General features: G+C 46.5%; 1 protein-coding gene across 1 annotated transcript in view; it reads right to left on the minus strand.

The window, feature by feature from the left end:
* Nucleotides 1–742: 742 nt before the first annotated feature.
* The window catches only part of LOC144119162 (monocarboxylate transporter 14-like), a 70,881-nt gene continuing 43,862 nt past the window's right edge, over nt 743–27,761 (minus strand). Inside the window, exon 5 of the mRNA XM_077651860.1 lies at nt 743–1,521. Within this exon, the coding sequence (XP_077507986.1) occupies nt 1,178–1,521 (344 nt within the window). The 3' untranslated portion in view covers nt 743–1,177. The remainder of the gene's footprint in view (nt 1,522–27,761) is intronic.

A 27,761-nucleotide genomic window follows, 5' to 3' on the forward strand; every position in this document is an offset into this window, starting at 1 on the left:
AAAGCGCTACTAATTACGTGACATGTTCGCCTTAAAATTAAGGTAGTGGCGCTTAAGTGATATCTTTGCCAAAATCAGAAGGAGACAGTCTGCTTGGGCAGGGAATGTAATAATAAAGCAAGATAAGCGATGATCGTTCAGGGTAATGGATTGGACTGCAAAAGAAGTCAAGAGTCGCAGGGGGAGGCAGAAAGTTAGGTGGGCGGAGGAGATCAAGAAGTTTTGGGTGATAGGGTTGCCGCAGCTGGCACAGGACATGAGTGAATTGGAGAGATTTTGGAGAGGATTGTCCTGCAGTGGACGTATAGTCATGCTAATGATGATAAAATTCTAGTATAGCTAGTGTATGACAGTTTTATGAAATTATTGCTATTCGGCACTTTCTGCATGTTACAACAATTGCTACGAGACCGGCGTCCCTCCCCCTTTTGTGATTGCCGCCGCGGGGGCTCTGTGGTTATGGCACTCGGCTGCCGACCCGACAGACGTGGGTTCAATCTCGACCGCGGCGGTAGCATTTCGATGGAGGTGAAATTCTAGAGGTCATGTATTGTGCGATGTCAATGCAGCTTAAAGAACCCCGTGTGGTCGAATGTCCGGAGCTCTTCACTACCGCGTCGCTTATACACTGAGTCGCTTGTGGACGTTAAACCCCCATAAACCAAACCCTCCTGCGGTTGAGTGGTATACTCGTATGTTAAAATTGCTAAACCCTGCGGAGTATCAAAGCGAAGTTGTTCAGTACTTCTGGCAATGAACTTTATTACGTTAAAGTGAAGAAGTGATATAGCGGGTGGAGCGTGTAAACCGAGACCGCGCAAATGCTGGCCATCCCATTTTAACCGACGCTTTACATTCGACGACACTGGCGGTCCTCCTATTGGCCAGCCACTTTGTTCCTGCGGTCGAGATGTGGTAGGAGTCGTCAGCAGAGTCCTTGTAATCTGCCTGGGGCGCACGTCACATATCGGTTATTCTTTAAGTAGGCCAAATGCAAAGCATGCCAGAATGCAAGTTACATACGCATGCCTTGCTATGTTGCACAGGATATCGGACAGGATAAGCACCCATTTCCCTGGATCCTTGTGCGTGACGAACACTTCGGTAGGATAGATGCAAAACTCAAATGACTGGAAACAAAATTGCATGGTAATCTATGTTTGCTGTCGAGCACTAATTAGCGACGAACGCGGTCAGTCTCGCCGTAGGAAAGCCCTACTGCGCCGGACCTCTGGTCATCAACTCCGGGAAGAGTGCTGGGCCTCCGGATATCCTTCCCGCCGTGCCTCGAATCACGGGGTCGGCCGACGTCCCCTGCGGCGAATGCTGCTCCGGGCAGGTAGGCGAACTTGCAGGCCTCCATGTCCTCACGGCCAAGTTCGTCACTTGGTGACCACTTTCGCCTCTTGCAGTGTCTCCCAGCCACTGTGAAGCCGAGCCAGATCAGGAAGCAGCACGCTTGGAGCAGACCACAGAGGCGGAAAACGGCGTCGTACGAGCCCCACTCGTCCCGGAAGTAGCCTGCACGAATTCATCGATCCCGCACCGAGAGATTAAACACATAATATCGGCAGAGCTAAATGCTACCTCTGCTAATAAAGGCGGCTGCATTTGGTGTAGTTAGTCAACCATGTTCAAATCGTGAAAGCACTCCAGAACACAAGGACACAATAAGAAACGGGAATACGTTTCTTAGAAAGAAAAGACGTTTGTAAGATGCTCTGAAGAGCGCGTCTATAAAGTGCCTCTGATCTGTGGTGATTTAGACAAGAAGATCATTAAAGGAAAGGTCAGATGAACGTGACTACAATGTGAACAGAAAAGGAGGGCACGTGAGCATTCATAGCTTGAAGTGCAAAAGTAAGCGACAATGCTTATAACAGCAACAGTAAGAGCGGCAGCTGTTCTGTTTTTCACAAATGTGAAATTCTTTTTCAGAGCTAATGGAAAATCATCCGAGAAATTGAAGCTTTGGAAACAGCGCTAGCTTGGGATGATTTCGTAGTGCGCCTTCAATTGTGCTATCGGAAAAAGAGACGCTTTTTCTTCAGTCGGCCTCCGGGACTATTCGATAAGAATTCAACGCTCACCCCTCTGTGGTAATATCTTTGCAAGTATGCTCCAGCGAAAAGCCAAGACTACATATTTCCGCTCCTCGCATAAAATAAGACCAGTTGGAAGTAAGTGCATTGTGTGTCCGTCACTTTCCGTGTCCTTGCCTTTTGGAGGGAACATATTAAAGGCGAAAGGGAGAAACATTATGATAGCAATAGACAGAAGGTGCACTGGTTATCCGAATAGACGATATCTAAAGACATTAAATATGCCACAAAACACAGTGAACAAGGCTTGAGGGAGGAAGCGTCACTTTGATTAGCCAACGTTTCCGCAAGAGCACTTGCCTTCGACAAGTCCTCTTGCTGAAACTTTGGCCAAGCGAACTGAGGCGCTCCTCTCAAGCCTTGCACACTTCAAGAAGTTTGCCGCGTCGTTGATAGAAGTGTTCAGAAGAGGCGAAAAGCATTTCGTGGGCCAAACTGTATACCGCACCACGAACGCCAGGGCGAAGTGGTAGCGAATCAGAGGTTCTGCTGTGGCGAAGCGGCCGCAGGCCCTCCTTCGCAAGCCTCAGGCAGTGAATAACGTCTCATAGAATGGCATCTCCAACATTTAGTGCGGCCAAGCCGATCAGAATGCTTTGGACACTCGGCCGTGCAGGATGCTTGACCGTGCACCACATTTCGCTTGAAGCTGACGTTGATCCTTTGGTAGCCGTTCTGAGCGACGGAACGAACGACAAGCGCACACGAATGAATGAGCAAAGGCTTGCTGACAATACTGGCGTGTACGCATAGCATCACAACCGAGTACACCACGTATGTATTCCTACAGTAGAAGAGCCCAGGCGTAGCGCGAATATGCACGAAACTTTTTCAAGCGTTCTGTAAACAATGTGCTGCGCCGTTCAGCATGCTAAAAAATGATTGGATTACACGAATTCATTAGTGCTTCCGAGAATACTCAAATTCTAGAACGAATTCTTCCTTTTCAGTGAATGACGTAATTATTTTGACAGAAAGAATTCATGAGTCAACCATGTTCTTTCATTTCCTCACCAGTCAGATATCCGGTTAAGGGATTCTGTGCACGAGGATGGTAGAGGAAAGACTTCGAGGAAGAAAATAAAGGAGCTTTGTTTAGCTCGTCAAAAACTCATCCACGAAGAACCACTCTGCAGCGCTGATTCCTTAAGCCTATATAAAGCTAGCCTTTGCATGTATCTAGCAAATCCCGCCTGTTTTCATGGACGCGTTTGGTGACCTAACGCCTCACAGCTGTTTCAGCTGCTGGCTTCAGACGTTCACGAGTGCTCAGGAGAGTAAAGTGAATATTTGCCTCCGAATGTGTTTCAGCACCTTCAATATCCAAGATCCGTGAAAATATTGACACCTGTATATTAAGAGCGTTAGCTCTTATTCACCGTTTCAAAATTTTGTGGAGTCTCCTACCACCCGTAGATCACAACTTCACCTGTGGCAGCAACTAGAAAACAGCACATCTCACATTGAGACTTGTAGTGCCATCTACAATAGCATTGTAGAAACAACCACCTGCATCATGCCAATGATGACGCCATGGTCCAATATGGTGGATAGAGATGTAACTATGTAGGTAAGACGTCATGGGACCAAATGTCGGCATCGTTCCAGTTTCTCGAATCTAAGATGGCGGCCATTGAAAAATTGGCTGTGGCCTCCCATCTTTTCGCCCCTCATCCTCCCAACAAATATACTATAAGCGGTTTAAAGAGAATTTTATTAGGCGAAAAACAAACCAGTGACTGTCGTCCCTCAAGAGAACAAATAAGTACAATAATGCGACTTCCGTCGTCTAGTACAACCTATGAAAGACACAGCACGCGGGAGTCCGCCAGAGTCACTAGTGTTCCAAAGTCAGCACGAAACGCAGGGGAAGCACGCATGCCACATACACGCGCTCCGCGCACAACCACACCACTAGTACTGTAGCAGCCGCACGGACACACGGCCGTTGCTGACCGTGATGAAGTGGGTGCTTCATCTCCGCAAAAACTCCTCTTCTTCCAAGGAGACAACGTCGACGCTGGCCAGCTCTAACATGCGCGCCCTCTTGCGCTGAAGGAGTGGGAACATTGCCATCTGTCGCCGTCGGTGTAGCGGCGCGACACCTCTTTGTCGCCACAAAACAAAAGCTCCGATGCAGAGCAACAGCCGCGTGAATATATTGTGCGGACTAGTGAGAGCATTTAATCTGGTGAAAAACAAATGTGACCAAAGTCTCCAGAAAGTCCCAAAGACAACACAATCGAACATGGCATGCACTTAGGTTTCGACTAGTGCGCATTGCGGACAATGGGCACAGGGTGTGACCCCCTACGCCTCTATGCGGTTTCCAGTGGGCAAAACCTGAAAGCCACGATGCCAGCCGAAGTCGCGGATGTCGAGTGGAAAGGCGGACAGCGTCAAGTCCCGCCAACGCACCCGCCTGCTCAGCTCGAGTTGTTGATCTGTAGCCTCCTCCATTGCTAAGAGCTCGCAGACGCGGGAGGCTGGCGTGTCAAACAGGTTCACCCCGGGCAAGGTAGCGGTAAGGGACCTGAACGTTGGACAGACATACCGGAAAAACTTCGGCTGGCGCTCCGCTGTGGGGCCAGAGGAGCGTTTAAAAATTAGGTGCCGCGACGTGCCAAGGAGGTAAGCAAGGAGGCCCCTCCCCGGATAGTCGGAGGCACCAACGAGGTCGTGGACTCCGCTAAGAGTGAAAATACTACACATAACACGCAAGTCCGGTAAGCTGAACCCGACCATGCGACTTGGAAGACGAAGTTGGGCACGGGAAACTAACTCCGTTCTCCCAGCCCAAAAGAAAGACTCACAAAGAGTGACCAGACTACGTGCGAAAGCACGCGGCGGGCGGGCCACTCCAGTAACATAAAACAGCGAAGAGCATACCATATGTGGGGCAAACGTGTGCTGAAACTCAAGCATTTTCTGAACTCTGCAAGAGGATTACTGTTGAAAGCTTCCATAGCGACAAACGCGGGCCACATCTTCCGAGGACAAGAAACAAACACCGAGTACGTTCACAGCCGAAACCCTATCGACGTCGCCGAACAGATCTGACGTTAAAGTGCCAAAGCAGAGCACCTTGCACGGGGTAGGAAAAGTTTCCCGTTATGGGACCGCTATATAATGGTTTGGTTTGGTTTATAAGGGTTTAACGTCCCAAAGCAACTCAGGCTAGGAGAGACGCCGAAGTGAAAGGCTCTTGAAATTTCGCCCATCAGGGGTTCTTCAACGTGCACGGACATCGCACAGTACACGGGTCTCTATAATTTCGCCTGCAATGAAACTCGACTGCCGCGGCTGGGATCGAACCCGCGTCTTTCGGGCCGGCTGCCGAGCGCCACAACCACAAAGCCACCGCAGCGGCTGGGACCGCTATATATGTATGCACTTGTTCTGCTATATATATATATATAATATTCAATATCAAATTTCCATATATATATATATATATATATATATATATTAGCAGACAAGTTAAATGAAATGAGGGGCCCGTTTGACATATATATACCATACATATACATACATATATACCGACAACTTGGTAGGGAAATACAACCATACGGGTTGTGGTATAGAAATAAAACCAGAATTAAATAATCGCCAAATATGTACAGATGCAATTACTAATTGAAGCGTTACTATATCGCACCAAAAGCCGAATTCTATGTCCACCTTTACCCTCGAAATAGAGCAAATTTCGTTTGGGCGTATCTTGAGGGGGTGTTACTCCACAACGAGTAGACATGCATCGTAATTTCTCTGATAGATGGCACTAGGCGTCGATCGCTCCGCTAGTTGGCGTGCGTGCACGCGTAGCCGAGCATTGGGAAATCCACCACGCTTCAAAGGGGAGATCTCTTATGCTCCATCCATCCATCTGTAATAAGCAGTCTCACTCAAAAAGTCCTCTCAGATGCGCTCGTTTAATAATAATAATAATTGGTTTTGGGGGAAAGGAAATGGCGCAGTATCTGTCTCATATATCGTTGGACACCTGAACCGCGCCGTAAGGGAAGGGATAAAGGAGGGAGTGAAAGAAGAAAGGAAGGAAGAGGTGCCGTAGTGGAGGGCTCCGGAATAATTTCGACCACCTGGGGATCTTTAACGTGCACTGACATCGCACAGCACACGGGTGCCTTAGCGTTTTTCCTCCATAAAAACGCAACCGCCGCGGTCGGGTTCGAACCCGGGAACTCCGGATCAGTAGTAGAGCACCCTAACCACTGAGCCACCGCGGCGGGTCGCGCTCGTTTCGCCGATCGTAGATTCGATTCGCCGATTGTTATTTCCATCAGTGCACCTCCATTTAATCTCATTCATATCAGTTATAGTAAACGAAACAGCTAACGTCGTTACTGCTACGTCTTCCAGACGGCGGCGGCTTTTCTTTTTTTTATCAATCCCAATTGATTGTAGTGTTCTGATCTTCTCTATGCCCAATATGGGATTCCATTCTTGAACCAGTTGTACGCCAGAACGGGCTGTCATTGTTCGTGCTCTCAAGCGAAACAATAATAGTTGTTTATCTCACGCGAACGCTTCCCTTAATCTAATATCAAAAACAGGATGCGTTACATCCGTTTCTTCGAACTTGTGTTTACATAGAATCTTATACTCTTTCGTTTTTAGAACACCCAAAGTGCAACGGCCATAAAGCGGGGCAAGTCTATTGCTTTGCAAACACCGAACTCTGAACCGCAGCACCGGTGCCTATGACGCTCCAACCGGTAAGAACGGAAAAGAAGACTAATTTTGGATATCCTGTCGCAAACACGAGGTGCATGACTGCCGGAAGCATTCGTGAGTTTTTACTCCCATTGTTCACAGGTACGCGGTTAGCAGATGTCGACTAGTACTCCGCGACTCATATGACCTTACTCACCAGCTGAAAAGGGCCTCAACGTTCGTTACCGCTGTTTTAGCCGCATGACGCGCATTTGTTGCATTCCTTTTCCACGAGGTCTGAATTCCCATCGCTAGCTGCGCCGTCTTCACTCATACTTCTAGCGCTTCGCTCAATCTGGGAGCTGATGAGCGGCGAAGACACTTTCTTGTGTTTTTTAAATGATTCGACGCTTTGGAGGTACAATGTCCTCGCTTTGTGATGAGAACGGGAGAATTCGGCGTAGAATAGTCCGTTGCCTGAATAAAACTAAGCAGTAGTCACCGAAAACATCCCATTTGAACTGTGGCACAGGTTATCTACATTTTTCAGGTTTCAGAATGAAATGAAAACATCAGAAAAGTACAATCGACTAAGACATCTGGAGGTGGAAGCTTAACAAATTATCTCTAGTTAACCTGCCCGCCTTTCCGTCCTTCTGTTTCTGTCTCTCTCGCTCTTGCCTTATAATTCTTGGTGGCCGATGCACTGAGTTGGAACCCTGTAGGAGGACCGCTACGTTTGTGGGCGTTCCTTGGTTCGTAGTAACATGTACTGATTTCGTTTAGCGCTTAGCCACAAAAATTTCCTTGGACGCACGGCTTTCGTTTCGACGGATCTGGAAAGCGCACGTCTTTCAGGAAAAAGCGCTGCTTCAGCGCACATCTAGCGAAATTGCTGTGTGACATCGTCACGCTCTAAGGAGTTGCTGGATAGGAAGTCGGTTTCGGGGTTTCATAGGCATATTAGGCAAACTCAAGGTAATGATGAAATGGACTGAGTTATTATGACTACGTCTTATAGATGAAAACCAGAGCCTTAGAACTTACAGATAAGTCTTGAAGAGTTCAAGTAATTCCAAAATGCAAGTGACTGGTTTCGCCTTTTCTCCAAAAGACAGGTAAAGTTATTTGAGTTGCAGCGGTCTAAGAAATGTCATTGCGTGCGTGTCGAAAAGTGGATAATTGCTTAATAACTATGCACGGCGAAGCAAGATATATTATTTTCAAATCCTACTTAACTGATTAGGTCGATTTTTTTTTCACGCGGTGGTCGTGACATCAGTTTATGTGAAACTGAAAGACACATCGGCACTGCTTACTGCTGGGCTATTCCAAGTTACAGTAATCAGGGTATGTCCGATGCTTGCAGTCGCAAGCATGAATTAATCAACACGATCTTTCGGCCCGCAGTCAATCCACTGCCTAAGTATTGGCTTTACAATATCTACAGGGTTAGGTAATTACTTTCTGTAGAATTGTTATTACATTGTACATTGGTTCTTATCTCCTTCTTAATGCACCTGATTTGCTCTTGAAGTGTCGGCGCTTGCACTGAGGGTTCAGCACTGAGTTTCCTATTCTAGAGAACAGCTTCCAGTTCTCCTTCGAAATAGACATAGGTAATCACTAAAAAAAAAATGTAACATTTATTTCTCGATTTATACACTCGGCAGCTTGTAGAGCACCTGAATGACAATGGCATTTAATTATAATAATGCACAATTATAAGTGAGTATCATTCATAAGCACGTGCTCCAAGTGCAAGACAGGACTACAAAGAAAAGGGGTGGGACCGAGCGTCCAAACGCCCTTTTTAGAAGCATTTCATCCTCGTGAAAGCCATTCGGAAACAGCTGCTTACACGGAGGCATTGGGGATCGAACCCATCACCTCACGAATACAAGGCGCATGCCCTGACCACTGCCGGAACTTAACGTCCCGGAACTAACTAATCATGTAAAGTAACCGCGTGGCGGCGTTTAGGCGGATGCTAATGAGCAATTGCTCCATTATTTCAGATCTATTTCTCGTCATCTTAGAGGATTCCTCTCAAATTTTGGACCAAAGCTGATAAAAAATATACTCCACACGGCCTCACCGACACTATGACAGGAGGTGACGAGAAGTTATCTGTATTGAAAGCATAGGTGTATACAGTGTAGGCACCAGAGGGATCCAGAACTTCCAAAGAAATGGTCTCTACTACTAAATGCGGACGGCTGTATTTGTTTTAATGGTGATTTGACCGTCGCACGGGAATGACGTCCACTTCAGCGATCTGCTCTCGAAAAAAACAGATCTCTTCCCAGAGTTCTCAAGTTGGGGCTTTAACAATCTTTCGAGCTCTCACATGCAGTTAAAATTAGTGCTGATGGAAATTTTTGGGAAAAGTTTAAAAAGGGTGTCATTAGCAATAAACAATCACTCCGGGCGTCTTAATAGGTACACTTTGAAAAGATGGAAAGACCATGTATTTAGGTGTCAAACTGTTCTTAAAATTTTTAAGCATAGTCTAGAAAGGGTTCTAACAGCATATCCTTCGTCAGGGCCGGAAGCGAGTTTCCACACCGCGAACAGAGACAAATAGGCCAAAGTATTGTCATAGCAGAGCGTGAAGCAAAAAGTCAGAAAGAAATTCATAGCTCATCAATGCGTTGCTCAGTGCTACTCAATCGTCTTCAAGTCTATGCACTGTTGAGAAGGCACCTAGAATAAGGTATCAGGAACTGCGAGAGCCACTGTGATTAAAAACACCATAAGCAAGAAAGTTAACCGAAACGGCGCTCCCCTTGTAATATTTAGAACCCAGTTTCAGTGGTAATATGTGAGGCAGCGTTACCGCTAAAATCATTATTCTGCTGTTCCACATATTTTAAGAATATACGTAGATCATAGTGCCAGTTATACAGGTGTAAGTTTTTCCAAAAATTCCTGATACTCAATGCATCCCTTGGCCGGCGGTGGGGGCTTGACTAAGGGTGTATGGACCGTAAAACTATGGGTGTAACGATTAGTGATAGGAAGAGGGCCGAGTAAATCAGGGAACAAACAGAGGTTGACGATTTCCTAGTCGAAATTAAGAAGCAATGAGTTTGGACAGACAAGAACGAAAGGCAGGTCATATTGACCTTAATGGTAATGGAGTTGATTCCAAGAGAAGCGAAGCGCCGTCGCGAAGGAGGTGGCAGAAAGTTAGATGAGCGGGTGAGATCAAGACGCTTGCGCGGATACATGGTCGCCACCGGTTTCACAGGACCGGGTTCATTGAATAAGTATATGAGAGGCCTTTATTCTGCACTGGGCGACGTCACGCTGCTGCTGATGATGAAGATGATGATAATCATGACGATGATAGTAAGAAATGCTGGTGAAATTTATGAAACATTAAAACTTTAGGGGAGGAATTGTCTTCGAGAACTCCTCTTGCTGAAACGTTGGCCAAACGAACTGAGGCACCTCTCTCAAGCCTTGTACACTTCAAGAAGTTTGCCGTGTCGTTGATAGAAGTGTTCAGAAGAGGCAAAAATCATTTCGTAGAGCCGGCCGGCGAAGAACGCCTCATAGAATGGCATCTCCCACATGTAGTGCGGCCAAGCCAATAAGAATGCTTTGGACACTCGGCCGAACAGGAAGCTTGGCCGTGGACGACATTTCGCTTGAAGATGACGTTGATGCCTTGGTAGCCGTTCTGAGCGACGGAACGAACGACAAGCGCAAGCGAATCAATGCCCAGAGGCTTGCAGACAATACTGGCGTGTATGGATAGAATCAAAACCGAGTACACCACGTATGTATTCCTATAGTAGAAGAGTCCAGGAGTAGCGCGAAAATGCACGCAACTATTTCAAGAGTTTTGTAAACACGGTGCTGTGCTGTTGAGCATGCTAAAAAATGTCTGGATTACACGAATTCATTAGTGCTTCCGAGAATACTAAAATTCTCGGAAGAATTCTTCCTTTTCAGCGAATGAAATAAATATTTCGATACAAAGAATTCATTACGCAGGCTTGTTCTTTCCGTTCCTTACCGGGCAGATATCCGGTTAAGGGATTCTCTGCACGAGGATGGTAGAGAAAGGACTTCGAGGAAGTAAAAAAAAAAGAGCTTTAATTCGCTCGTCACAAAATCATCCACGAAGAACCACCCTGCAGCACTGATTACATAAGCCGATATAAAGCTAGCCTTTTTAATGGATCCCGCAAATCCCGCCTGTTTTTCCCGGACGCATTTGGTGACGTACCGCCTCTTAGCTCTGTTTCAGCTGCTGGCTTCAGACGTTCACGAGTGCTCAGGAGAGTAAAGTGAATCTTTGCCTCCGAATGTGTTTGAGCACTTTCAATGTCCAAGAGCCGTGAAAATATTTAGCCCTCGATTTTAAAAGCGTTAGCTCTTACTCATCACGTTTCGATATTTCGTGGGATCTGCTACCACCCGTAGTTCACATCGTCATCTGTGACAGCAACTAGAAAACAGAAAATCTCACACTGAGACTTCTAGCGTCATCTACAATACCATTGTAGAAACAACCACCCGCCGCGTGCCAGTGATAACGCCACGGTCCAATATGGTGGATAGAGGTCGAATTATGTGAGTATGATGTCAGTGGACCAAATAGCGGCATAGTTCCGGGTTATCGAATCCAAGATAGCTGCCACTAAAACAATTGGTCGTACCCTCCCATCTGTTTCGCTCCTCACCCGCCCAAAAAAATATCCTTTAAGGGTTTATAGACAAGTTTATTAATGGGACCGCCATATATGTATGGATACGTTCCGCTATATATATATATATATATATATATATATATATATATATATATATATATATATATATATATATATATATATATATATATATATATATATATATATATATATATATATATATATATACACTCCGACATCAAGCGGCACCCATCCGGGGACAGTTGTGTAGCGAATTTGGTAGGCAAATAATACCATAAAGGTTCTGGTATAGAAATAAAACCACAATTAAATAACAGCTACACGTTGTACAGATTCAAATACTAATTGAAGCGTTACGATATCGCGCCGCAAGCCGAATTCTAGGCACACCTTGACCCCCCAAACGAAGCAAATTCCGTTTGGGACGTATCTTGAGGGGGTGTAACTCGACAACCGGTAGGCGTGCGTCGTAATTTCTCTTATAGATGGCGCTAGGCGTCGATCGCTCCGCTAGTCGGCGTGCGTGCACGCGTAGCCGAGTATGGTGGCAATCCACCACGCTTCAAAGGAGAGGCTCTTATGTTCCATCTATCCATCCGTAATGAGTCGTCTCCCTCGGGAGCTCCTCTCAGATGCGCTCGTTCCGTCGACCGTAGATTCGATTCGCCGATTCGTATTTCAATTAACGTACCTCCCTTTAATCTCGTTCATATCAGTTATAGTAAACCAGACAGCTAACGTCGTTACTTCAACGTCTTCCAGACGGTGGCGGCTTTTCTTTTTTTTATCAATCACAATTGATTGTAATGTTCTGGTCTTCTCTATGCCCAATATGGGATTCCATACTTGAACCGGTTGTAAGCCAGCACGGGCTGTCATTGTTCGCGCTCTCAAGCGAAGCAATAATACTGGTTTTGTCTCACGCGAACGCTTCCCTCAATCTAATATAAAAAACAGGATGGGTTATATCCGTTCCTTCAAATGTGTGTTTATATAGAACGTTATACTCTTTCATTTCTCGAACACCCGAAGTGCCACCACCATAAAGCGGGGTGAATCTATTGCTTCGCAAAAAGTACAAACCACACTCTGAACCGCAGCGCCGGTGCGTATAACGATCCAACCGATAAGAACGGAAAAGAAGATAAATTTTGGATATCCTGTCGCAAGCACAAGGTGCATGACTGCCTGAGGCGTCAGTACATGTTTACTCCCATTGTTCACAGCTGTGCGGTTGCAGATGTCGACTAGTAACCCGCGACCCAGTTGACCTTCCTAACGTGCCGGAAGTGCCTCAATGATTGTTAGCGCTGTTTTAGCCGCATGGCGCCCATATGTTGCATTCCTTCCACACGAGGTCCGAATTTCCATCGCTCGCTGCGATGTATTCACTCTCGCTTCTAGTGCTTCGTTCAATCTGGGAGCTGATGAGCGGCTAAGACACTTTCTCGTGGTTTCTTAATGACCAGACGGTTTGCAGATTCAACGTCTTCGCTTTGTGATGAGAACGGGAGAATTCGGCGTAGAGTAGTCCGTTGTATAAATAAACCTAAGCAGTATCCATCGAAAGCATATCGCTTGAACTGTGGCGAGGGTTATATACATTTTTAAGGTTTCAGTATGAAAGGAAACCATAAGAAAAGTACAATGGACTAAGACATCTGGAGGTGGAAGCTTAACAAATTATCTCTAGTTAACCTGCCCGCCTTTCCGTCCTTCTGTTTCTGTCTCTCTCGCTCTTGCCTTATAATTTTTGGTGGCCGATGCACTGAGCTGGAACCCTGTAGGAGGACAGCTGCGGTTGTAGCCGTTCCTTGGTTCGTAGTAACATGTACTGATTTCGTTTAGCGCTTAGCCACAAAAATTTCCTTGGACGCACGGCTTTCGTTTCGACGGATCTGGAAAGCGCACGTCTCTCAGGGAAAAGCGCTGCTTCAGCGCACATCTAGCGAAATTGCTGTGTGACATCGTCACGCTCTAAGGAGTTGCTGGATAGGAAGTCGGTTTCGGGGTTTCATAGGCATATTAGGCAAACTCAAGGTAATGATGAAATGGACTGAGTTATTATGACTACGTCTTACAGGTGAAAAGCAGAGCCTTAGAACTTAGATAAGTCTTGAAGAGTTCAAGTAATTTCAAAATGCAAGTGACTGGTTTCGCCTTTTCTCCAAAAGACAGGTAAAGTCCTTGGAGTTGCAGCGGTCTAAGAAATGCAATTGCGTGCGTGTCGAAAAGTGGATAATTGCTTAATAACTATGCACGGCGAAGCAAGATATATTATTTTCAAATCCTACTTAACTGATTAGGTCGATTTTTTTTCATGCGGTGGTCGTGACATCAGTTTATGTGAAACTGAAAGACACATCGGCACTGCTTACTGCTGGGCTACTCCAAGTTACAGTAATCAGGGTATGTCCGATGCTTGCAGTCGCAAGCATGAATTAATCAACACGATCTTTCGGCCCGCAGTCAATCCACTGCCTAAGTATTGGCTTTACAATATCTACAGGGTTAGGTAATTACTTTCTGTAGAATTGTTATTACATTGTACATTGATTCTTATTCCTTCTTAATGCACCTGATTTGTTCTAGAAGTGCCTGCATCTGCACTGAGTGTTCATCAATGAGTTTCAAACTTTAGAGAACAGCTTCCTGTTCAGCTTTGACAGAGATATAGGTAATCATTGAAAGAAAATGTAACATTTTTTTCTTGCTTTATATGTTCGGCAGCATGTAGAGCGCCTGAATGACAATTACATTTAATTATAATAATGTACAGTAATAAGGAAATAATCATTCATAAGCATCTGCCCCAAGTGCAAGACAGGACTACAAAGGAAAGGGGAGGGACCGAGCGTCCAAAGACCTTTTTTCGAAGAATTTCACTCCTGTGAAATCCGATCGGAAACAGCTGCTTATACGGAGGCAATGGGGAACAAACCCATTACCTCACGTATACAAGGCGCATGCCCTGACCACTACCGTAACTTAACGTAACGGGAACTAACTAATATTGTAAAGTAAACGCATGGCGGCGTTCGGGCAATGCTAATGAGCATCTCCTCCTTTATTTGAGATCTACTTCTCGTCATCATGGAGGATTCCCGACATCTTTTGGACCAACGCTGATAAAAATATACTCCCCACGGCCTCACCGACACTATGAGAGGAGGCGTCGAGAGGTGATATGTATTGAAAGCGAACGTGTATGGAGTGTAGGCTCCAGAGGGATCAAGAACTTCCAAAGAAGTGGTCTGTACTACTGAATGTGTACGGCTGTATTTGTTTTAATGGCGATTTGCCCGTCGTACAGGTCTGACGTCCACTTCAGCAACCTCCTCTCGCAAAAACAAAAGATCTCTCCCCAGAGGTTTCAAGTTGGTTCTTTAACAACCTTTAGAACTCTCACATGCAGTTAAAATTTGTGGTGATGGCAATTTTAGAGGAAAGATTAAAAGGGGTGCCATTTGCAGTAAAAAAAAAAACAATGCGAGCGTCTAAATGGGTACACTTTGAATAGAAAGAAAGATTTCATGTCTTTAGGTGTCAAATTGTTCTTAAACACTTTAAACATAGTCTAAAAAGGTTACTAACAGCAGTCCCTTCGTCAGCGCCGGAAGCAAGTTTCCGCACCGCGAACAGAGACAAATAGGCCAAAGTAGTGTCATAGCAGAGCGTGAAGAAAAAAGTCAGAAAGCAATTCATAGCTCATCAATGCGTTGCACACCTCTGACATACATTGAACATGAACTTTTGATGTTTTGTTAGAAAAAAATTCAGATCACCGGTGCAGAGTCGTAGCCCTGCACTACCAGTATAAAGTTTAAAAGTTGATTGTTCACAGATAAAATTTGAAATTTACTTTCCAGGAAATTTCGGCAACTTTGAGGGAGCCCGGGCTACTGTACAATTCCAGGTAAGAAAAATAAATTTAAATATGAACAACAAAATTTGCGAAATCTTAGAACATTCGTCGCCAAACGCATCTAAAGGTGGATTCAGCATTGTAGTGAACGCGAAAGCGTGTGGCCGCGCTTTTGGAGCACCAGTGCATCTATCAGGGCTGCGTATCAAAACAAAGTACCAGACGACGCGAAGCCCCACTCCACGTCTTTCTGCGCTTATGCCACTTCGATCCGCGGCCCTGTCGAGCGCACGGACGCTCCGAAGTGCGTGGCCAAACACTACCGATTTCAGCTTCTGAGTGGATCACCCTGCACAAATTCCGCACGAAAATGCTCAGAAACTACTTTTGTACAAAAGGTGAGAAAAACTGGTTCATAATTAACTCAAATGAGTGGCTGATACGTGGAGGATAATGAAAATGCTTCAACTTAGATTGAGGACAACACAGCGAGCTATGGAAAGGCAAATGATAGATGTAAAGTTAAGGGATAGGAATAAGCCAGGGTGGGTGATGGAACAAATCCTGTTAAATGACATCCCAGTAGAAATTAAGAGGAAGAAATAGGCTTGGGCAGGGCATGCAGTTCTAAGGCAAGATAACAGATGGTCCTTATGAGTAACGGAATGGATTCCAAGAGAAGTCAAGCGTAGCAGGGACCGGCTGAAAGTTAGGTGAGCGGAGGAGAAAAGAAGTTTGCACCGATGAGGTGGCAGCAGCTGGCACAGGAGAGGGTTGATTGGAGAGACATGGGAGAAGCCTTTGTCCTGCAGCGGGCGTAGTCGGGCTCATGATGGTGATAAATACCGCCTTAGCATGAGGCACGAAAGAACGAACTGCATTTTGAGGAAATTAGCAATACGTGTTTAAATCAGTGTAAAAGAGAGCAGAAGGCAACGTTTTTAAAAGAGGATGCCACGAACTCGTCTTTGGGCATGCATGTAATTATACCTCTTAAATGTTGTGGACAGAATGTAGCTCAATGGCAAAAACTCCCGGGGGAATTAGGTCTGCTTACGTGATATGAATGCGAATGCATTGTTCGCTACTGCTGTTTCCGTTGGTGCGTTTTTATTTGTGCTTTTGTGTACCTTAGTTTGAATTGGCCTCCAAATCGCACACCACATGTGAAGAATTGGCCATTCTCTACGTAAAATTTATAGAAGAGCAAGCCCTCATACCGCTGTGAGCGCAGTGGCGCAGCGGTTAAGCGATGCGCCACTGCACTGGCAGGTGGCTTTTCCTGTCACAGTCACCCGTAGGAATAGTGCAACTCACATGTTTCATGTTGCTCTTCCCAAGCGCGTTCTCGCGCAGCTTGGGCGACACTCCTCCAAACTTACCCGGGTGTCCTCTAACTGGCTGAAGCTTGCGCGGCGCTCCTGCCAACTTACCCTGGGTTATTCGAGTTACTACGGAGTAGCTCGGGTAAACGTCCATAAATTCTGCTCACACATTGTGTTAATGCCTCGCGTGAGCCAAGTAATGCTTACGCATTAAAACTGCCGTGAATGCTGGAAGGACGTACAGCCCATGTGTCTTCCGTCCACTGGCGTGGTGGCGGTTTGCTGCCCAAGCGGATTACGTTAAATATAAGGCTAAATGTCGATGATATATCTTGTGAGCACAAATTACGATATTTATGAATTAGATAAATGCTTATTAGTCTGGACGAGTGCATGCGTGCCAATATGGCTAAGATATGAAGACTGTCATTATATGTGATTACTGATATGGTGCATTCAAACTATGATAATGAAAAATATAAAATTTAATCATGTTCTCTATGCGCAGAACGAGCATTGATGAAGAATAATGTTTTAAACGGTGGTAACTGAGGGCTAATACGTTTTGAGAATATGATGGTGTGGCACTCTATCAGTATTTATTTAATGGGTGAAAATGAAAAGCAAGAAACCGGGTTTTCTACTACTGAGACTCACGCCTAATTATTTATATCCAGTTTGTCCTGCAAGCTTCTAGACGCCAGCATTTGAGCACTTTGTGAACGATAAGTTTCACGCGGCGTTCACAGGTTATAATGGCGCCGGGATCAAGACACAATCGCACACATCCATAGCGTACAGCGAGTCACCGGTCTACCAAGCGGGGTGCAACGTCTTTTGTGGAATGCATTAATGCAGAAGAGTTTTGCAGTCACCTCCTCAAGGGTATGATTTTTGTAATAAAATAAATCTTCGAAATATTCTTCTAGAGACCACATTTTTGCTCCGCAAGAGCAAATCGCACAATCGTGCAGCCGTCAACTGTTGTATTCAATAGATCACATTGAATGCCTTGCCTACATGTTGTGTCCTCAGCGACGTCAGAAAATAGCATACTGAGGAGGTTTTTTTTCACAATTGTGGCATCGCGGTGAAAAGTTCGATGTGTGATGGGATGGTAAAATGGGGATTTGTTTTATTTCTGAAATGAGCACACATACAGAGCCATGGCCGCATTGTGCTTCAAGGCACAGATAATAATGCGGATTACCTTTTTGTAGTTTTTACATGAACAGGCCACGAGGGCTTCCGGGCGTAAGTTTCCTGAATCTAAAAAATTTTCTGAACTCTAAAAGGGAATTACTGTTGAAAGCTTTCATGTACCGATCAAAAACTAATTTATTCAAAATTTCTGTACGCAAGCTAAACATTGGTCAGAAATGCTCTCGAAAAACCTATACTTTCTACTTTTGTGATTTTATGGGGGCATGACATTGTTGCGGCCGTGCTTTTGCCTGTGTATTGTCCAGGTCCCGAATCTGCCACTCCTGCTAGCTTCGTCCAAGTAACCTGTCCTGTCGAGCTGGAATGCTTCAAAGCACGAATATACCTCGCTGCCCCGCTTCGTGGCTGTGCAGCTCAATCGTGTAAACAGTAAAGCTTGACGGCTACGCTACAGTTCGCCTCGCAACAAGCAAGGGGAGTACATCTGAGTGGCGGGTACTTAAGCGGCCATTCCTTGGATGGCGCCCTGGGCACTGTGGAAATATGGGAGGACAAGCCTTCCGACCCCCCGCACACCCCTTTGCGGATGCAGCGTTCCCGCTCGCTAACCGCCGAGGGGTTCGTGCTCGAGTGCTCGAGGGAACAAAGGGAAGGGACGACAAAGCGTGAACACTCTTAGGCTATTTATTGCGCTTGCAATAAATACACAGAGCGGGCCCGCTAGCTACAAAGCATCAACGAGGCATTTTTTGGAAATGGAAGGCTACCTAAGAAGGACTTCCGACTTACCGGCTGGGGCAGGGGCGCGACTTCGGATGTATCGGCGGAGAACGTTTGTATGCTGCGACAATGGCGGCCGGGTTTTTCTGTGCGCGCCACATTCTTGGGGAAAGCCATCGCCGAGCGTTTGCTGGAGAAGGTGACGAGAGCGCGCGTTTGCTGCGCTCGGTTAGCTGCCTGGAACCAGAAGTCCAGCGGCAAGGTACGACGGGTCTCCGTGCGCCTGCCGCGGAAGGTGACGAGAGCGCGCGGCTGAAACCACTCGTGACGCTGGCCGGATCCCGAAGCGACACTCAACGGCTCCGCGGAAATCCGCGTAACCTAGGAGGTGGCGCTCCCGTCGCTGTTTCCACTTCCCCCATGAGTAAAACCTCCCCTCTTCGCCCAACCGGTGCTGTCCTGACGCCCGGCGATGCAGATAGGCCGCGTCGAAATGGAGGGGGAAACAGGTTCTCCGCATCCCTCCCTTCGAACCCGACCGCGGCGGCTGCGTTTTTATGGAGGAAAAACGCTAAGGCGCCCGTGTGCTGTGCGATGTCAGTGCACGTTAAAGATCCCCAGGTGGTCGAAATTATTCCGGAGCCCTCCACTACGACACCTATTCTTCCTTTCTTCTTTCACTCCCTCCTTTATCCCTTCCCTTACGGCGCGGTTCAGGTGTCCAAAGAAATATGAGACAGATACTGCGCCATTTCCCTTCCCCCCCCCCCGAAAAAAAACAATTATTATTATTATCCCTCCCTCCTTAAATGTTGGCCTACGGTTAAACTCATCCATGGATGCCAACGACGAAGTGCCCACGAGAGCTGCGGTGACGACTGCAAGTGAGCTCATACAGGAGGCGTGCTGGGATCATCTGGTGAGCAGCAAGGTCACCGGGAACCCATCCTTATCCCGCGGCAGGCATCCAAAAGCGTCCCCGGAGGGTGTTGTTCGCGCTAACGCGCCTTTGTTGGAAAGTAGGGGGGGGGGGGGGGGGGGGGGCTGGCCTCCAGCTTTCGTGGCCGCTGCAAACTGCTCGCCGGAGACTCCGCATCCGCAGCTCGATGACTCACGGCCACAAGGCAGCAGGCAGGGACCTATACAATGGACAGCAGGCCGGAGGAGCAGCTTCTCTCGAACTCTGCATCTCGCTCCTATGATCTCCAAAAGTTTGAATCAAAGGCAACGGAGACCGCGCGAACAGACCATTTGGTAAAATGCGGAGCAATTCGAGTGTCAAACAGTTCTATCCGGCACCGCCCAAACACATGGTTCATTTGAACGTAGCTGGCCCTTCTCGGTCGAAGCACATTCGCGGGTCGCTTTCCGGCATGGTGGTGTTAAGCCCTCTTGAACTGCATTAGCGTCTCTGGTTCCGCGAAATTAATTCGCTTCGCAGCCGAAAAAAAAAAGCCAAGTTATTTTGAACAAAGTCAGCTTTCTGTCGTTGAGCGAGACCTCTCGGCTCTATCGAGGTTAAATATAAAACAAGGAAACCCGTTTGCGCGTGCTTGTGCCACGGTACGACTATGTCCGCATAAAAGCGACAGGCAGCTCGCGAAGAGCCTTAGGCCTACTCGCTCTGACACTTGCAGGTTCCAACAAAGGGCCAACGACAATACCTAGAGCACAACGCCAAGAGGAGATACGTTTCTGCCAAAGTGACATTCTCGCTCCCTGCTATGCAAGCAACTTCTGAGCGAACGGCGGCCACCGCTTCCCGCAGTGTCGGAGCGTCCCGGTGCTTTTCCTGCAATCACGGCTGCAATGCAAATCAGCTGATTACGGCACCCGGCTCCCAGAGCCATAGAGACAGGACAGAGAATATTTACGACTATGTACAAGAAAAATCGGGCCATCCTTCCGGCTTCCGCATTCACTCGCTTCTGGCTTCCTGTTCTCCGTGTACTGCTTGGTATCGCTCTCCATGTGCGGACCTCGTAGGTTCACCTTCCAAAGGTGTATCGATTAAGAGCTCATCAAAAGCGTAGCATGCACGGCAATTCTCTCATGCTGCTACTCCGCTCATCTCGCTATCAAGAAGGCATCTTAGCCTTGCCAGCCACTCCGAATTCGGGTCAGGCCTAACGCTGTTCCAAATCCGGGCGGGCATTCCACGAACCGAACTGACTGTCGTCCCTCATCCCAAGAGCTTGCCATACATTGGGCGCCATTGTAGAAATATGGGGGGACAAGCGTTCCGAACCCCCGCACTCCCACTGCGCTGATGCAAAGTTCCCGCTCGTGACGCTAGCCGGATCCCGAAGCGACACTCAACGGCTCCGCGAAAGTCCGCGCAACCTACGAGGTGGCGCTCCCGTCGCTGTTTCCGCTTCCCACATGAGGGAGACTTCCCTCCTCGCCCAACCGGTGCTGTCCTAACGCCCGAAGATGAAGATGGGGCGCGTCGAAATGGAGGGGGAAACAGGTTCTCCACAGCAGGACAATGTTGCAGCAACACGTTTGTACCTGCTTTTCCTCCACGATAGTTATTTGCACCGTACCTTTTGGTACCAAAGTTACAATAGCTGAGTTGTTGCGGTGCCATGCCCCAGCGGCCTATTTCGTCGCATGCAAAGGTAACATGCCTTGCTAATCGTGTGGTATCCGCCAACATGCATTGCTGCTCTCCGGTGATGTGATCCACCGTCCAGTATACCGACGGTGAGCAGCGATGTTGCCATTATGGCTTCGGTCTTTGAGGTAGTCAAGCGCTTAGAGGTGGATCAAACGAGTTTCCGTCAGGAACTGCAAGCTATGAACGATAAGCAGAATGCGATGAACGCACAATTGGACGGCCCTGTCAGTAGAGTACCTGCTCTCGAAAATGATGTGCTCATAAAATGCGACCGCTTGTGTACCTGCTCAAGCATATGCTGTTGATGAACTATCGCGGAACCTGACCTGGCTTATCACGTTGCTTTAAGGACGCAAAAATAGCTTTAGGGAGATTAACGCCCCAAAACGGCTCAGGCTATAAGGGACGCCTAGGAGAAGGCTGCGGATAATTTAGACCACCGAGGGTTCTTTGACGTGCACTGACATCGCACAATACACGGGCCACTAGAACTTCGCATCCATCGAAATTCGACCGCTGCGGCAGGGATCAACACCCCCCTCCCACCGTCTTTCGGGTCAGCAGCCGAGAACCTTAATGGGAGACGCGGGTCTTCAAGTGATCAAAAAATGCGAAAATTTCGATTTTGAAAAAATCTCACATTCGGAATCAACACACTCTAAAGCTCCTGCTTAAAACGTTTCAGGGTGAAATCTCGATATCAAACTAATATAATATTTATATATTTCGCGCCTATAAAGCCGCGAAATGGCGATTTTGGGGCCGATTTGGTACAGGACTTCGCGCCCGTCGCTTCCACGACCACGTCTCCGATGCCCGCCATCTTGTTCCTTTTTTTACAGCTGGGCCTCCTCCCCATTATCTGGTATTATTCACTGCTGTGAAATATTTTTGAAACGTCCGCATTCCGCTGATTCGTGAGGCCCCTATACAGCTACCGCCGAATGGCTGGCGCGCGCACATTAAATCCGATTTTCTTAGCTTCATGGTTTACGGAAGCCTTACGGAAGCGGTTGCTTGGCGGGCTAGTTGGTTCATATCTAACATGTGTTGCAGCGCGAACCACAAGAAGGGACGACGACAGACAGAGTGAAAAGAGCGCTGACTTCCAACTATTCATTGTCCTGATAGGCCACGCATTTATACACATTTGAACCTTCAGCAGGAAAGGGCAGGCAAAGCAATCAGCATGAAAGGCATAGGAGATTAGGACAATCACCATCGATCCAGAAACTTCAGCTCTTTCTTGGTTAGAACAACTGATGGCATGCTTACACACTTGTCCTCTGCACGAGCAATACTTGCCGCCTCTATTATCTCCCTAACACACTGATCATTGTGTCGAGCAACGATTGTGCTTTTTTGGAACGTGGCCTATCCGGACAATAAATAGTTGGAAGTCAGCGCTCTTTTCACTCTGTCTGTCGTCGTCCCTTCTTGTGGTTCGCGCTGCAACACATGTTAGTTACTTACGGAAGCTTTTATTATGTTTTACAGCGAAATTTCAATTGATATTATACCGTTGAATTTACAAAGAACTCAAATCTGGCGATATGCTGTTTTCGTTTGGCTGAGTCAAACATTGAAATTTTGTGAACCGCAATGTCACCTAACTGTGACGTTCCCACCTGTCGGGGGTCCGTCACAGAACCTACTGGTCCTGCTGAAGCGAGGAGAAATCAGCCAACATGGTGGTAAGCCGGCAAAACAATATTTATTCCTCTCTGCCTGAAGGAGAAACTGGTGGTCCGCTCACCGCTGGCTTTCAGGAGCCTCTGGTTGTAGGTCCGGCAGATCGGGGCTCCACTTCATTCGTCTCGCGTAGGCGGGCCGCCGCTGCTTCGGCTCTACCGGAGTCTGCCTCTCTTCCCGGCGTCTCTCAGCTGGCGGTGTTGTGACGGGTCGAGGCCATAGGACTCTTGGGCGTTTCGGCTGGCGGTCAGTTTGCTACGGACGCTGAGGTCCGGCTTCGCTGACTATAGACCAGCACGATATCTTGCGTCCGTTCGCCTCGCCCGTCTATGCTCGACTGCTTTCCTTTGTCTCCGCTGCCCCCGCCGCGTCTCTCCGGAGATTCCCTTTCTCTCTCTCTCTCTCTCTGGGTAATCTTCGCCCAACGGTTTTTCGTCGTCGCTGCTCACACAGCCGACCAAAGCCACCCGCCAAACTTCTAGGAATCCGCGACTGTTACGACGGGAAGGCCGATGGCACCGTTGGGGATTGGTCGAAGGGGATCAGGCGTCCCTCGGAGGGCGACGCTTCTCTGCAGTCAGTCCGTCCGGTGCCAGCCGCCGACCTCCTCCGCCACCTCGAGCCATTACGCAGCCCGTCGTGTCCGCTGCTAGTAAGGTCGCCTGTCGGCCTGCACACACAAACGCACAAACGAACCCGTCTTCGCGCGCCGGTGGGGGAGGTGGGGGGAAGCTCGGCGCAAACCGCAGGGAAGACTGCGGTTGCGTAGGGCACCGCGCGCAGCCCCTCCTCTTTAGCCGTCTGGCGGTCTTTGCACATCTGTCTTCTACATCACCCGCCGCATTCCCCACCACCGTCTTTGCTTACATGTCTGGGTCGATAAATTTGAAGGCAGGGAAAATGTCTTGGCCACTGGTCGCCGGATGAGTCCTTTTCAACAGTGCCGGGGCCTCCCGTATGCGGCCCTTCACATAACTATACTTCATAATTATCGTGCTTGGACGAAATTTTACAATTTCATATGATGATATATACTTCATCAACAATATAACTGGCATAGCTCTAGATGTCAGCTGTTTGGCTACATCCCCATTTCAATCGGAACAATAAATAAAGAAACTGTCTTAACGACCCGTTAGAATTTAGCTTCATAGGCTTCAATTATTTTTTTATAATATAGGAACTAATGGATATACGCTGAAAGTAATCACAGTTTTAATAACAGAAGGAAAATCACCTGTACAGACCTAATTTCGATAAGATATGTTTATTAGTAAGATGTTTACTTGAAGGCCGAGCCATTGCGGCGGCTTGGACGCAAAAATATATCCAGAAGAAATAAGTTGGTTCTTCTGGGCTAAGATGACTCAGCTACAGAAAGTTGGAGTGAATCCGAATAGAAGGCTTGTGCATACTTTCAAAAGCACCAGGGTGAACTCGTTCATGCAGAAAGTATTGAACGCGCTCACCGCATAATACCAGTTCCAAGACGATAGAAAACTTCAGGTAATCATTCGGTTCTCTAAAGACAAGGCACGCATCTCGTCTTGCGGAAGTAAATTGAAAGACACTGATTTCGCGATCAGTGAAGTTTTCACTCCATCTGTACAAATTGCTAGGGAAGGAGAGAGAGAGAAAGTAATTTTAATGAAAGGAAAGGAGGAGAGCTTAGGCCAATACCTCGGCATAACCTTGTAAACTATGCACGTGACAAGAAAGTTTCTTTCAAACTTTGTTGCGATAAAATACTTATGGACAAAAGAATATTTGCTTATGACCCAATTCAGGAACAAGCTATCAAGCATACCCTGGGAAAAAGGCGAGGCAACGAAAGCAGACGATATGAGCTGAATTTGATAAGGTCACTCCGCAGAAAAAGAGATCAAACAATATTCCTTGAGAGGTAAAGCCACGTTATATCAGTTGTTCTGATAATTTTTCCGTTCAGTCAGCCTAAAATGTTGGAAGCGCTTCAGCTGAAACAGACGAAACGGCCGTAACTCTGTAATCAAAATGCCCGCGCTTCTTGCAACGCTCTCCTCGGAGTCTTGTCGGAACGCTCTCCACTGCAGAAAACAGATGGCGCCACTGCCGTTCTTTCCCGAAAGAACGGCGTTTGCGGGTTTCGGTTCGCCTATCTCGACGCAGGCAATTATGTTTTTTTCCATCATGCACGACTCAAATAAGTAAGTACCGCTGTAAAACGTGCTACGATAGAAAATTTATCATATTAGGCAAGCTCTGTGTGCAGTTTCACCGCAAACTAGCCAACAGTTGAGACGGGGAAATTTTTGAGTCTTCACAATAAAAATGCTGAATATTATATAATCAATAAAAATATATCGTATTTTGTTATTTGCAATTTCATGAAGCCGTTCGGATTCGAAAACTTGTAGGCAAGGTCATTATGTTCATTTCTGGAGCCTTACGGAGGGGCTGGCTGCAGTTAAGCTAAAGCTTGTAGTCTTCAGAGTAGGCACGGATGGTTGGGAGTCAAATCTAGCTTTCTTGAACGTCACTTTTAATTCTGGGTAACTGTGTAATATTGTAAGAAACTGCTATAGTCATATTTATTTACATACATACACTGCAGCCCCAGTGCGGCTATTGCAGGAGTGGGAGGAGAACATATTCAACAGTCAACAGCATTAAAATACAGAACAATAAATCAAACACTAATTGCAGATTTGTAACAATATTAAAAAGTAAGCTCGAGTCTAGCGAGCGTACATCACCGGGTGAAGAATTTTATCTTTCGGCAACACGTGGAATAAAACTAAACTTCAATACGCCTGTGCATGCGTGAATAGGTGATACATTCAATGGGTGGTAGCTCCTTGTAAAAGAAGTTTTTAAGAATTGCAAATACTTAGGCAATGAAGCAAGGCAGGATGAATGAACAATACCATGAAAATATTTTAAACACTCTTTGTCGCGACGAGTACAAAGGAGGGAAAGACCTAAGGCAAGAAGAGTCGATGATGGTGAAAATTTGTCACTCCGTCGACAAATAAATCGTACTGCTTTCTTTTGGATGGATTCTAGCTAATATCGGTCTGTTTATGAGGATTCGACCCATACTCTAAAAGTTGACAGATTATAGCTTCTAGGTTACCAAATCAATTTCTTGGGGGCCACACAAAGCGTACGTGTCAGCAATCCGAGCCTCCGCATTGCATCATTACATTGTTATTACCAAGACAAGTTAGAGGAGAAAAGCAGACCTAGATATTTGTACTCGGACACTTGTTGCAAAGAGTTATTTGTGAATGAGTAGGTGTAAGCAGATGGCATTGTGCGATTACAAAATGACATACAGACAGATTTACGAACATTTATCAGCATTGGCCCTGTCTCACACCATGAACAGAGTGACACAAATGACTGATTTAGTTACTTCGTGATCGTCAGGGGTGTTAAATTAAAATGTGTATTACAGAATTGTCTGCATATAACTGAATTTTGGAAATCGTATTTACTGCCATATCGCTAATGAATAATAGGAATAACAGCGGTCCGAGCACGGATTCTTGTTGTACACCGGATGCTTCAATAACAGTTTCAGATGAACAGGAGTTGAAAGAAACATACTGTGTGCAATTAGAAAGAAAGCTTGATATCCATTCTAAAAACAACGGGTTTTTAACTATTGCATTTAGCTTACAAAGAACTTTACTGTGGAGAACGGGTCATCTACCCCACCTTGAGAATTTGAAAAAAATACCTTGTGCCATGGTGCTCTTTGGCCATAGATACCCTTGCGCCATAAAAATCCATCATCATCATCACTGTGGAGAACGGTGCCAAAAGCTTTAGAGAGGTCGTTCAATAAAGCGTCAACTTGCGAGCCGATGTCAAGAGAACTAGCAATGTGGAATGGTGGTGAGCCCGCGCCAAAAACTTTGCTGAAATTTACACAAAATGTTGTTGGCTTCAAAAAATTCTCAAATTCGCTTGTGAATGATGTGTTTTAGTAATTTGATTGAGTGTGATGTTAACGAAATGGGGCGGTAGTCAAATGGGGCGGTAGTCAAACAAGATTTGGGTGCTGCCAGGGAATCATTTTTGCAAGCTTCCAGGGTACGCGGACGGTTGCGGATGATAGCGATTTCCGCAAGATGGCAGTCAAATAGCGGCTTCTCCAAAGAAAGTAGCGATGTACAAATGCATTTGGTATTTCATCAGGACCACTACTTTTTTCCCATTTATGTTCAGGACGAGGTGCCGACCACCTTGGACGCATATTGAAGCTTCATGAACAGAAAGAGCATTGGGAATTGCTAGCGAAAATATTCATGGCAATACTTCTTGGGAAAATTCATAAAAAAAATTCATGAAAACTCATGTAATTCATAACAAAAGTATGATGGGAAGTGTGTAACCCTTCCATGGATGACAAAACCTCGCTGATAAAACCATTCCTTTGCTCACGCCGAGTAGTTAACACTACAATGGAAAATCAATTGGGACATATCTTTGGCAATAATTGCGAGGAAGCTATGGAATATTCTCAGATCTTGTTATGAACACATAGGCGGGAGTGCTCTAATATTCGCATGCGCAACAAAATTTTTCTTTTAAAGCTTGTCCTGCGCTCACACCTAGTAATAAAGACTGCCATCGAAAATCAAGGGAGTGTGTTCTTGACAATAAAGAGCAGAAACTACACGCGTTCCGAGGAGGGATTTGTGGGTGCATTTACTGTTATGGTGCAAATGGTGCATTCTTACGATACGAGTAAAAAGTGCGTTTAGCATCACTCAACAAAAGGCATAGCGCAAGCATTGCAGCCTCCAGGCTTAATATTCAACTCTTCCCGAATTCCATGTCTGCCGGCTTGTGCGCCGGCTGACTCTGGCGAAAAATTTTGAGTGCCTCAGAGTGGCACTTTTAAGTGAGATCTTATTTTGCCCT

The sequence above is a fragment of the Amblyomma americanum genome, chromosome 2, assembly GCF_052857255.1.
Source record: "Amblyomma americanum isolate KBUSLIRL-KWMA chromosome 2, ASM5285725v1, whole genome shotgun sequence".
NCBI lineage: Eukaryota > Metazoa > Arthropoda > Arachnida > Ixodida > Ixodidae > Amblyomma > Amblyomma americanum.